Raw genomic sequence first — 12,644 nt, forward strand, 5'->3', positions numbered from 1 at the left:
ACACAGACACATAGACACACAGACACACACACACACACACACACACACACATATATATATATATATATATATATATATATATATATATATATATATATATATATATATATATATATATATATATATATATATATATATATATATATATATATATATATATATTTATTTATATATTTATATATAAATATTTCTTATGCGAGGAAGAAGGAACCAAAGGCCATGAGCCCACATTAACAGTTCCCTCCAAGAGAAAAACAAAATATAATAGAGAGCCAAATTCAAGATCCGATCATTTTGAGATGCCTGGACACACTGCGTTTGAAAGACTGGAGATCATAGGCAACAGAAAATACAGACAGATGGAGACAGTTCCAGAGCTGACCTGTTGCATAAATGAAAGACTGGGAGTAACGGTTAACTCTTGCATTAGAGTGTTGGACAGAAAAGGGATGAGAGTTTGCTGCTAGACGGGTGCTATGCGCCCGTCGTAGAGGTGGAGGAATGCATGCAGACAGTTCAGAGGAGCAGTGACCATTAAAGTAGCGATAGAAAAGAGATAAAGATGCAACAGTGTGGTGAAGAGGCAGAGGTTGAAGAGAGTCAGAAAGAGGAGGAGAGTTAATGAGACGAAAAGCCTTTGACTCCACCCTATTGAGAAGAGCGGTATGTGGGGAGCCTCCCCACACATGAGAGTTGTACTCCACACAGGGGTGAATAAAATCCTAATTGTGCAGGGGTAAAGAAAGCATGGGGTCGGCTTAGCACACCGAATCTCTTGGAAGCAGATTTTACAAGAGATGTAATATGATCTATCCAAGACCAGTCCCGAGTAAATGAAACCCCAAGCATGTTCAAGGATGATGCAGGATTAAGCTGAATATTATTAAACATCAGTGGGTATACATGTGGAAGATTTTGTCGCATGGTTAGGTGTAAGAACTGAGTCTCAGATGCATTAAAAACAACCAGATTATTTTTATCCCAGTCAGAGATACGAGCCAAGTCAAACATTAGGTGTCCCATAGCCTCATCCCTTGTTTGCTGAAGTAACTGCTGAGATGGGCATTGCAGGAACCGAATGGAAAGGTGAAGGGTGGAGTCATCAGCCTATGAGTGGATAGGGTTAGATGTACAGCTTAGAAGGTCATTGATGAATAAAAGGAAGAAAGTTGGTGATAGGACAGAGCCCTGAGGAACACCACTGTTGATAGATCTAGGAGAAGAACGATGGCCGTCTACAACAGCGGCTATAGAACGACCAGAAAGGAAGCTAGCGATGAAAGCACAGATAGAAGGATAGAAACCGTAAGACGGCAGTTTGGAAATTAAAGATATATGCCAGACTCGATCGAGAGCCTTTGAGATATCAAGTGCAATGGCAAAGCTTTCGCCGAAGTCCCGAAAGGAGGATGACCAGGAGTCTGAAGGTAGGTAAGAAGATCGCCAGTGGAGCGTCCCTGACGGAACCCGTACTGACGATCAGAAAGAAGGTTGTGATAGGAAAGATGCCTTAAAATTTTTCTATTGAGAAATGACTCGAAAACTTTTGAAATACAGGACGTTAAAAAAATTGGACGATAGTTGGAGGGTTGGGAGTGGTCACCCTTCTTTGGGACTGGCTGAATGAGAGCAAACTTCCAGCAAGAAGGAAAGGTACAAGTTGACAGACAAAGGCAAAAGAGTTTGCCGGCAGGGTGTAAGCACAGAAGCACAGTTATATATATATATATATATATATATATATATATATATATATATATATATATAATGTAACAAAGAAGTAACCAAAGGCCAGGAGCCTGGAAATACACACACACACACACACACACACACACACACATATATATATATATATATATATATATATATATACACCCCGTATATACTTGTCCTATGAATCAGGAGAATCTGACCTCGCTAATATATGATCTGACAATAACTTTCATAGCATGACATTTTTTTTTTTATTTGATAGGATCTTGCAACAATATTTTTTATTGAAGTCTATCTTTATATTTTAAAAGGGAATGGGGAACAGCACCATGTGCACCATATATCTTATTATAACATCTACAGTATATTTTATCCGGCATATGCCTATACACTTAGCGTAAAATAAAGTCATTGTGATAGTCATTGTCGGCATGTTCATTGCTCTTATGCAGTACATGCACTACATTACACACTGAAAGAGAATGAAACAAAAGTCTTGCAGTCTGACTTGCTACTTTGTCCAACAGTGCATTTTAATTCCACTCTAGGCTCTCATCACAGCCAGCATAGTATTTGGTATGCTGACACAATTTTTCAAGATATGCTGAAATAGTACATGTCTTCTTTACTCTTATACAGGCTGTTTGTGATCGTTCATCTTGCAACTTGACAACTAATGAGCCCTCCACCAACAAAGACCATACCAAGACTTTTTCCCCCTCTTTGTGGAGCTTAGAACTCCTCACTACGATAGCACAGAAGAAGGGAGATAAAAAAAAAACGACAAAAACAAATCGTCTGTCAACACACACATAATGCAAATCTTTGAGTTCCAGAACTTTTGGTAATTTTCCTTTCACGCCTTAACTCGGTATAGGTATGTGGGTCATCGCACATCTAACAACATGGAGGAAAGAGTTAAAGTGACCGATACAAACATCATCTTTATTGTAACCAGGCTTTTTCAGTATCTCAGTATGTCATCATCAGTCCTCTAAAACAAATACAGAATAAAGCACATAAAATTTGTATGGCCTTCGTATACGGTAAGATCAATAACTTCGGCGCAGTAAGAAAATTTCAAAGAATAACACATGGATTTATAGATGAATGAAAAACAACGCCAATTCATATTTAGCAAATTCTAAAGAATTGTGTGCTAGCATTCCAGATCGTATAACTATTCTAATGAAAGTCATGGTTGGGACGACCAGGTAGTAATGAGTCTGTAAAGTATATGAGATCAAGTGCAATATTATATATATATATATATATATATATATATATATATATATATATATATATATATATATATATATATGCAAGAAAGAAGGAGCCAAAGGCCAGGAGCCCGCAAACCGTTCCTTCCAAGAAAAAACAATACAAAAGAGAGCCAAATTCAAGATCCGTTCATTTCGAGATGCCTGGACACACTGCGTTTGAAAGACTGGAGATCATAGGAAGTAGGAAATACAGACAGAGGGAGACAGTTCCAGAGTTGACCTGTTGCATAAATGATGGACTGGGAGTAACGGTTAACTCTTGTATTAGAGAGCTGAACAGAAAAGGGATGAAAGTTTGTTGGTAGACGGGTGCGTAGAGGTGGAGGGATGCAAGCAGACAGTTCAGAGGACCAGTGGCCATGGAAGTAACGATAGAAAAGAGATAAAGATGCAACAGTGCGGCGAAGAAACAGAGGTTGAAGGAAGCAAGTAAGAGGAGGAAAGTTGATAAGACGAAAAGCCTTTGACTCCACCCTATAGAGAAAAGCTGTATGTGGAGAGCCTCCCCACACATGAGAGTTGTATTCTAAACAGGGGCGAATAAAACCCGTGTATAAAGTCAACAACTGTGCACAGGTAAAGAAGCAACATTGTCGGCTTAGCACACCTAATCTCTTGGACGCAGGTTTTACAAGAGATGCAATATGATCTTCCCAAGACAAGTCTCTAGTGAATGAAACCCCAAGCATGTTCAAGGATGATGCATGATTGAGCTGAATATTAATCATTATAATGTGGGTACTCATGTGAAAGATTGTGTCAGGTTGATAGGTGTAAAAATTGAGTTTTTGATGCATTAAGAACAAGATTATTTTCACCCCAGTCAGAAATACGAGCAATCAGACATTAGGTATGCCACAGCCTCATCCCTTGTTTGTTGAAGTTACTGCTGAGATGGACGTTGCGAGAACCGAATGGAAAGGTGAAGGGTGGAATCTTCAGCATACGAGTGGATAAGGTTAGATGTAGAGCTTAGAAGGTCATTGATGAATAAAAGGAAGAGAGGTGGTGATAGGACAGGACCCTGAAGAACATCACTGTTGATAGATCTTGGAGACGAACGATGGCCGTCTACAACAGCGGCTATAGAAAGACCAGAAAGGAAGCTATAGATGAAGGCACAGATAGAAGGATAGAAACAGCAGGAGGGTCGTTTGGAAACTGAAGAATTATGCCAAACTCGATCGAAAGCCTTTGAGCTATCAAGTGCAATGGCAAAGCTTTCGCCAAAGTCCTGAAAGAAGGATGACCAGGAGTCTGAAAGGTAGGTGAGAAGATCGCCAGTGAAGCGCCCCTGATGGAACCCATACTGATGATCAGAAAGAAGGTTGTGATAGGAAAGATGCTTTAAAATTTTTCTGTTAAGAACTGATTTGAAAACTTTTGAGACACAGGATGTTAAAGACTGGACGATACTTAGAGGGTTGGGAATGGTCACCCTTCCTTGGGACTGGCTGAAAGAGAGCATACTTCCAGCAAGAAAGAAAGGTACAAGTTGATAGACAAAGGCGAAAGAGTTTACCTAGGCAGAGTATAAGCACTGAAGCACAGTTCGTGAGGACAACAGGAGGGACTCCATCAGACCCATATGCCTTGTTAGTATTAAGGCCAGTCATGGTAGAAAATACATCAGCTGAAGAAATTTAACATCAGCCATGAAGAAGTCTGAGGGGGGAAGTGATGGAGGAACAGCATCGGAATCGTCTAAGGTGGAATTTGAGGACAAAGTCTGAGCGAAGAGATCTGCTCTATCAGTAGAAGAAATAGCTACAAAGCCATCAGAATAGAAAATAGTAGAGAAGGATGATGAGGTAAAGTTGTTAGAAAGATTTTTGGCAAGGTACCAGGAGTGGAAAGAATTCGAGTTGGAGAGTTGAGAACATTTAGAACGGAAGAAATTATTTCTAGCAGAGGGAAGAGCAGCCTTAGCAAGATTCCGGGCAGAAACATAAAAAGGATGTGATTCAGGGGTGGGTTGGCTCCGGTACCTTTTATAGGCCCTTTCCCTGTTGTGGACAACATTAGAACAAGCATGATTAAACCAAGGCTTTCTTGCATTAGTCAAAGGATATGAGAAGGGAATGTATGCTTCCATGCCCGAGAGAACAACCTCCGTAATGAGCAAGGCACACTCAGATGGCTCCCGGCAATGGAAGCAATAATCATTCCAGGGAAAATCAAAGAAGTACTGCCTGAGGGCCTCCCAATCTGCAGCTCCAAAGTGCCACAGATGATGTTTCTTTGGAGGGTCCACAGGCCGTACTGGAGCGATAAGACAGGTTAAGATAATAAAGTTGTAATCGGAAGAGCCCAGAGGAGAGGAAAGATTAACAATGTAAGCAGAAGGATTAGTTGTAAGGAAGAGGTCAAGTATGTTGCAGCTCTCTCCAAGGCAGTCAGGGATATGGGTAGGGTGCTGTACAAGCTGCCCTAGGTCATTACGGATTGAAAAGATGTGGGCTTGTTTAACAAGTGGATCAGTGAAAAGAAAGGAGAGCTAAAGGTGGTGGTGAATACTGAAATCTCCTAGAATGGAGATTTCAGAGAAAGGAGAAGTGGATAGAATGTTTTCCATTGTAGAAGTAAGACAGTCGAAGAGTTTTTCATAGTCAGTAGAATTAGAAGATAAGTAAACAGCGCAGATATATTTAGTCTGAGAATGACAAGAAAGCCGAAGCCAGAGTAGAGAATTCAGAAGAATCAAGTTCAGGAACACTAGAGCGAGATAAATTGTTGCTAAACATACACAATAGCCACCTTCGGCTTTGAAATGAGTATCGAGAAAGTAGGGGAAAATAGAAAAGGGTTTGTTGTCAGTTGCCTGAGACAGCTGAGTCTCTGTCAAGAACAGATGGTGAGGTTTACAGGAGGAGAGGTGGTGTTCGACAGAGAGAAAGTTAGAGGAAAAGCCGCGCATGTTGCAGAAATGAAGAAGTGAGTCCGACAGTGGTTCCAGGCATATCTCTGAGTCGTCACCGGGAAAGGGGTGGATGGTGGGGGAATTTATGGTCCCCCCCCCCGAAGGACTCCGAGGCATGATCTGTTAACGCTATTTTTATATCTATCCATCTGTCTATATATATATATATCTAGATAGATAGATAGATAGATAGATAGATACATATACTGTAGATAGATAGATAGATCGATAGATTATATAGATAGATATATAGATTGGTAGATATTGAAACAGGTGTAGATATATAGAAAGATAATTAGATAGATAGATGGATATATCTATACAGTTATTGATATACAGGTATAAAAAGATAGATAGATTGATAGACAGACAGATAGATAGATTTCTCCTTTCAAAAAAAGTACATTGCATGTACTGTTGGTACGATGAGCAGGCTGACAATTCTTCATCTTTTGAGTGTGACATTTTCCAGTCAGGGATCATGTGTTGCTGGTACGTTTTGACTGCGAAGATGAGGTCCATATCGGTAAACAATACTGTGAGGTCCGTCTGATGAGCTCCCTTATTTTGTGTGTTGAGATGACGGCTGGCTAATTTTGATGTGTGGTAATCAGTCATTTTGGCTGCCCCATGAATTTAGAAATAATGCAACTTATGATCGTAAAAAAAAAGAGACAACTACTATAAAGCATGAAAAGGTCTTTTCGGAAGTAGAAAATATGCAAAGTAGATATTGGTACCATTTACTAGTCTTCCTCGAAACACCCGATACTTAACCACATAGTGACAGGGGGTGCTTAATATTCACCACCCAGTATTTTATGAGGCTAAGTTTAAGCCTCTCTTTCTTATCAGCGCCATCAGAATCATTGGGTTTTATAGTCCCTCTTCGAAAATTCTGCTTGTATTCATGACCATTTGGAGCGAAACGGTACCTGTAGAGGGCAGTGACAGTATCCTTGCTCAAAAAGAAAGGTCAAAATGAGTGCAGATATTACCGTGATATAAAACTGGAAGAATTATCATAAAAGGAGAAGATAATGAATATATCAGAATGTCTGATGAATGACGAATTCCGTGACTTTAGGAGTGGCAGGGGATTTGCGGTTCGTATATTCGCAATGAAAGATAACATCAAAAAGCTTATGAAAAGGACTGTAAGGTATTTTTTACTTCTGTGGATCCAGAAAAAGAGCTCTGAAAGGTAAACCGATTAAGGAAAGATATGCGTATATATGGAAGGAAAGCCGTTGCAAACTCCCCAAAGCCTCCATGGTACTGAAACCTATATAAAGAAGGGTGGCGGTCTAACCAAGAAGTTTATTATTGGTGATGGAGTGAGACAAGGATCTGTTATGTCCCCACGCTTGCTTTATATATCTGTATCAGTAGTCTGTGTGTGTGTGTGTGTGTGTGTGTGTGTGTGTGTGTGTGTGTGTGTGTGTGTGTGTGTGTGTGTGTGTGTGTGTGTGTGTGTGTGTGTATCCATTCGCTTCCCTCAGCGTCCATTTCAACAGTTACTTCAGCAAACAAGGGATAAGGCTATGGCACACCTATTGTCTGACTTGGCTCATATCTCTGATCGGGGTAAAAGTAATCTTGTTGTTTTTAATGCATCAAAAACTCGGTTTTTATATCGTCAACCCAACAAAATATTCCGCAGGAGTATTCTCTAATTGTTTACAATATCCAAAGCAGTCCTACATCATCTTCAAATATACTTGAGGATTCATTCTCTCGGGATTTACCTTGGAAAGGTCATAAGAACTCTCTTGTAAAATCTGTTTGCAAGAGATTAGGTGTGCTAGGCCATCTCCGTGCCTTCTTTACCCCTGCACAGTTGTTGAATCTATGCCCGGGTTTTATTCTCTGCTGTGTATTCCTATGTGGGGAGGCTCCCCACATACAGCTCTTCTCAACAAGGTGGAGTCAAAGGCTTTTTGTCTCATTAACTCTCCATCTCTTACTGGTTCCCTTCAACCTCTGTCTCTTCGCCGCACTGTTGCATCTGTATCTCTTTTCTATCGCTACTTCAATGGTCACTGCTTCTCTGAAATGTCTGCTTGCATCCCTCCAACACTTCGGCGGCCGCGTAGCACCCGTCTAGCAACAAAATCTCAACCATTTTCTGTCCAAGTCTTTAATGCAAGAGTTAACCGTTATTTCCAGCCCTTCATGTATGCAGCAGGTCATCTCTGGAACTGTCTCTCTCTTTCTGTATTTCCTTCTGCATAATCTCCAGTCTTTCAAACGCAGTGTGTCCAGGCATCTCGAAATGAATGGACCTTGAATTTGGCTCTCTATTATCTTGTTTTTGTTTTTGTTTTCTTTGAGAGAACAATTTGCAGGCTTAAATTCCTTCTCCCTTGCATAAAAAGAAATATATACCTTATATATCTATATTTTAATTTATATATATTACTGCTTGCTGATGATAAGAACTCAGCACACAGGTAAAGAGTTTTGCTGATGTCTGTGAGCGTGGTGCTTTGAAGTAAGTCAACAGTAGATAAATGAAAACTGATGGTCTGTATATGAAGATATTGGCTAAAATAGTTTTGACCTGATTTGGATTCAACTTATGGTTGAGTTGACGATCACCCAAAATGCTGGCCTATTGTTTTCAAGAGCAACAGGTCAGATGTCAAAGGTTCATTGAAAGATGATCTTGAACTACTTTTATTTATGTAAACTACACTTTACAGAAGCGTTCAGGTTAAAATAATGACGGATAAAGTGATTCGAATTCGATAACCATCAGTCAGAGGTCAACGTCACAAGGAATGATCAAAGGTCAAAGTCACTGGGCAAAGTTAACTCAGACAGATATGATTTTATTCGGACCTAAGTTGGTGGAAGGTTTACGATTTAGGGAAGAATGAAATAATTAGAGTTATTTTTACTAGTCTGTTGCAGGTCAAGGTCACAGTCCAAAATTAAATCATTCAAATTTATGATCCCAATCGTTGCCTTCTTTTGCGTGCTGTTTTTCATTCTTTCTTCCTATTTGGAACGTATTTCACCCTATTAGTGAGTGGGAAAAAGGGGCGAGAGGATGATGACGAGGAAGACAGATGAAGAGGAATTGTTATTGTTGCTTGTTTCTGAACTGATACAAAATATATGATATTCTATCACGAGTAAAAAAAAACGAAAAATATCTTTCATTCACTCTCTTCACGGCTCTTTTACAGTGGGATGAATATGTTATGGCATTTAACCTTCTCCGTAATTTTGTCTGTCTGCATATATATACAAGTTTAGAGAGAGAGAGAGAGAGAGAGAGAGAGAGAGAGAGAGAGAGAGAGAGAAAGCTTTTTGGCCATACAAGGGTTTGAATGCTCACTTTCCAAGTTTTTACGAACCGTGTGGGTAAGTGAAGACGTTTGCGAATCAGTGGGAATTTACTACCCAAAGATAACCGTACGCACTGCCTTGCACCATGCATACAGTGTTAAAGGCAACGGGATATATTTTTTCCTCTCTCTCCTTTGTACGCCTTTACAACCCCGCACCTCCTCTCCTCACCCTTCCACTCCCTGGCCAGAAAATAATTATTTTTCCTTCACTTGCCTTCCTTCCTTGTCTTCTCTCCTATTCTTTCTCCCCGTCTCTGTTACCTTCTGTCTTCTGCACCCCATTCCAAAAGTGATCTCGTTTGGGGTTTTCTTTTTCTGGTATTTTTAGTCTTTTTTTCTCGTTTTTTTTTTTTTCAATAGAAAGAGTACTCCTTCATACTCATTTTTTCTCATCTTCAATTCCTTTTTTTCCTGCCATTTCTCTCATCTCGCCATGTCCATCCTCCCATATTATATTCATTATGTTACAGCACATATATTTCTTCAAAAGTATTCTCTTTTTATTTCCGATTTTTCTTTTTTTCACATATCATAGCGAATTTTCATCTGACAAAAACAATGACTTCATTGAGCATTAGGATTTTCTCCTTATCTTAATCATGCTGTCATTAGACTGTTTAATTAAGTAAAACACTTTCAGTTTCATGACACATTGAAAATCTTATTTTAATATGACCCCCAGAAAATTTTCTCCATCTAAGGTTTCTTCTCTCTCTCTCTCTCTCTCTCTCTCTCTCTCTGGGCAAATGAATTTAGTACACTGAAACAATTTGGAGCCAGACGTGTTGTTTGAAAAGTTTTGAGAAGTTGGATATATATATTTTTTTTTATTCGTGCATTTGGTGACTTCATGTAATTAAAAAAAAAAAACAGTGTAGGGATCAAGCTTCCGAGAGAGAGAGAGAGAGAGAGAGAGAGAGAGACGACTTCCCAGAAGAAAAAAAATCATAACGTGATAAATATGCGTACCCGACTGCCACTAAGATAAACTAACAATATCATTACCCACACCACCGCCACCATCACCTCGTTCCTTCCTTGTACTGCCGGGTATTAAAGTTCAGGGCCATTGTAGCCACCCCCATCCCCTCCCTCTTTACGGTACTGCTGGATATTCAGCTTCCCGTGTCATTATAACCTCATTACCTCCCTCCCTTCTCCATCCTCCCATTCTCTCTCTCTCTCTCTCTCTCTCTCTCTCTCTCTCTCTCTCTCTCTCTCTCTCCCACTGATTTTATTTTCTCTATTTCCTTTGTTTTCTTCTCCCTCCCTCTCTCTTTTCCTCCTTCACACCTACCTCTTTTTCTACCCTCCCCTTCCTCTTTTCCATCACCCTTTCCGCTCAACCCTTCTCCAATCCCTGCTCTCACTCACAGAAGTTCACGGCCCGAGAACACGAAACCATCATAACATCCCTGCCACCACCACCACGATCTCTCTCTCTCTCTCTCTCTCTCTCTCTCTCTCCAATGCTAACTGATCCTGTTAACCACTTCAGTGCAATGATGCCTTTACATTCTATTCCTGCCAATGCCAGACGATGTAAATTAGATGAGGATAGACTCTTCTCATGAGGGGGTTAGAGGCGTTTTTATTTTTTCGCCTGCCAGAGAATGTTTGATTATTCTTGGCGAACCGTCAGACAACAATTATACCTTAGGACAGACGCCTCAGGTGATGGGGTTCACACGTACAGTAAGAGAGGTCTCTGTAAAACCGCTTGTCGGTTACAAACTGTCACTGTACTAAGGAAGCTGATAACTACTGTTTCTATCAAGTACTGCAAGACGTCTCCAGACGCCCAGTAAAAATTGTGTGGCTGTAACACGAATGTGGCACAAGAGTCGCCATAGTTTCCGCAGGTTAAAAGTTTAAATTCTTAACGCAACTTTCAGATATTTTGAGACTAATGTAGACGTCTGATGCAGGGTTCAAGGTCACTTCTTCCCCTCAGTCTCAGAGGTCAGTTCCTATTAAGTATTTCTGAAGGTATTTTAATACTACATTTCGGTTTCCCTCTTTTTTTTTTTTTTTCCGGGGCAGTTAACTGTACTCCCCTTGCAGGAATAAGTTAGGTCTACAATGCACTAATTCTTGTATCCCTGTCCAAATGAAGTACCGGTTCCAGAACTATCATGTTCATGTTGTTCCACATATTGGTCTTTGGAGAGCATATGGGGGTAAGGAGGAAGATAACATGGAAGTTCAGTAGCAGGGGCATTAGAGATACAGTAAAAACTAGAACAACTTTCGCTGCTATTTGCCGGATCTTTCAAAAGTCATGAGTGTATTAAATGGAAATATTAGTTTCATACTTGACATTAGATAGCAGGGACTATAGGAATGAGAGAGGGAGGGCAAAGAGTAGTGAACAACTTCCCACACACAGTTCCAGAACCAAAATAAGTGAGAGGAGGGCAATGGGCGGCGTGCTACTTAGTGTCAGTGGTCTCCAAACTTAAAGATTAATCACATTCATTTGTCCATTTCATTGTTTTTTCCCTTAAGGAACATATATACAATATACCGGTACGTCTGGAGGCTCCAAACACAAGGTTCACATGAAATATTTTCCCACAGCACGACATTATAGGCTGCAAACTTGGTGCCTGAACCCTTCTGGTTGACAGGCATCGGGCTGGTTAGTGAACAATGATTAAAAAGTGCGAAGAAAAGGGTTACAGTTAAAGAGTTCCCAAAAGGACTGTGAATGAGGGAACCTCTGGATATCGTCTAGGGGATCTCAGAAGGGAACTTTAACTGTCTTGGAGACTCTATGAATGCTACAAGATGGTAGTTTTCAATCGATACCTCATTAATTTTCGGCAAGTTAGACACTCATTATCATTGGCCCATGTGGCCAGCCCCATGAGGCTCCAGCAAAAACACATGGAGAACCAAAGCGCATGGTACAAAAAAGAAAAAAAGAAAAAAAAAAGACAATAACGGAGGGCACAACTTAACCCATATAATGAAGTACCATAAAAACAGAAGCACCGTGACTGGATGAATAACACTCGTCCAGAAATAAGGCAGCATCATACAAGCGGAAGCGCAAGTACAGAATTCTGAGAAGCTCGGCAACAAATAATGTGTTGTTGTCAGAATGGAATATCTTCATCTCTAGGTGACACTAAGCCATGCTAACTAGTGTGGTTCAAGTAACACCAAGTACTACTCTGAGATATACACTCGAAAAATAGACCTTGAACTAAATGCCTGATCTTTGACTACCGGTAATTGTCTTTAAAACTGAAACACTTAATTCTTCTATATTCACACACACACACACACACACACACACACACACAAGAACATCTAACGGCAAAGAAAAAAAAAAAAAAGCAGCCGTGTTCCAAGCCACTACAG

At 40.1% G+C, this 12,644-nt stretch overlaps 1 protein-coding gene across 1 annotated transcript in view; it reads right to left on the reverse strand.

Annotated features, from left to right (window-relative positions):
- The window catches only part of LOC145410113 (cell adhesion molecule DSCAM-like), a 172,570-nt gene extending 166,036 nt beyond the window's left edge, over nucleotides 1–6,534 (reverse strand). The window contains exon 1 of the mRNA XM_080280312.1: nucleotides 6,356–6,534. Coding sequence (XP_080136438.1) covers nucleotides 6,356–6,534 — 179 coding nt within the window. The remainder of the gene's footprint in view (nucleotides 1–6,355) is intronic.
- Nucleotides 6,535–12,644: the final 6,110 nt, after the last annotated feature.

Source organism: Coenobita brevimanus, chromosome 84 (assembly GCF_032717465.1).
Source record: "Coenobita brevimanus isolate Jiangsu-jjx chromosome 84, ASM3271746v2, whole genome shotgun sequence".
Lineage (NCBI taxonomy): Eukaryota > Metazoa > Arthropoda > Malacostraca > Decapoda > Coenobitidae > Coenobita > Coenobita brevimanus.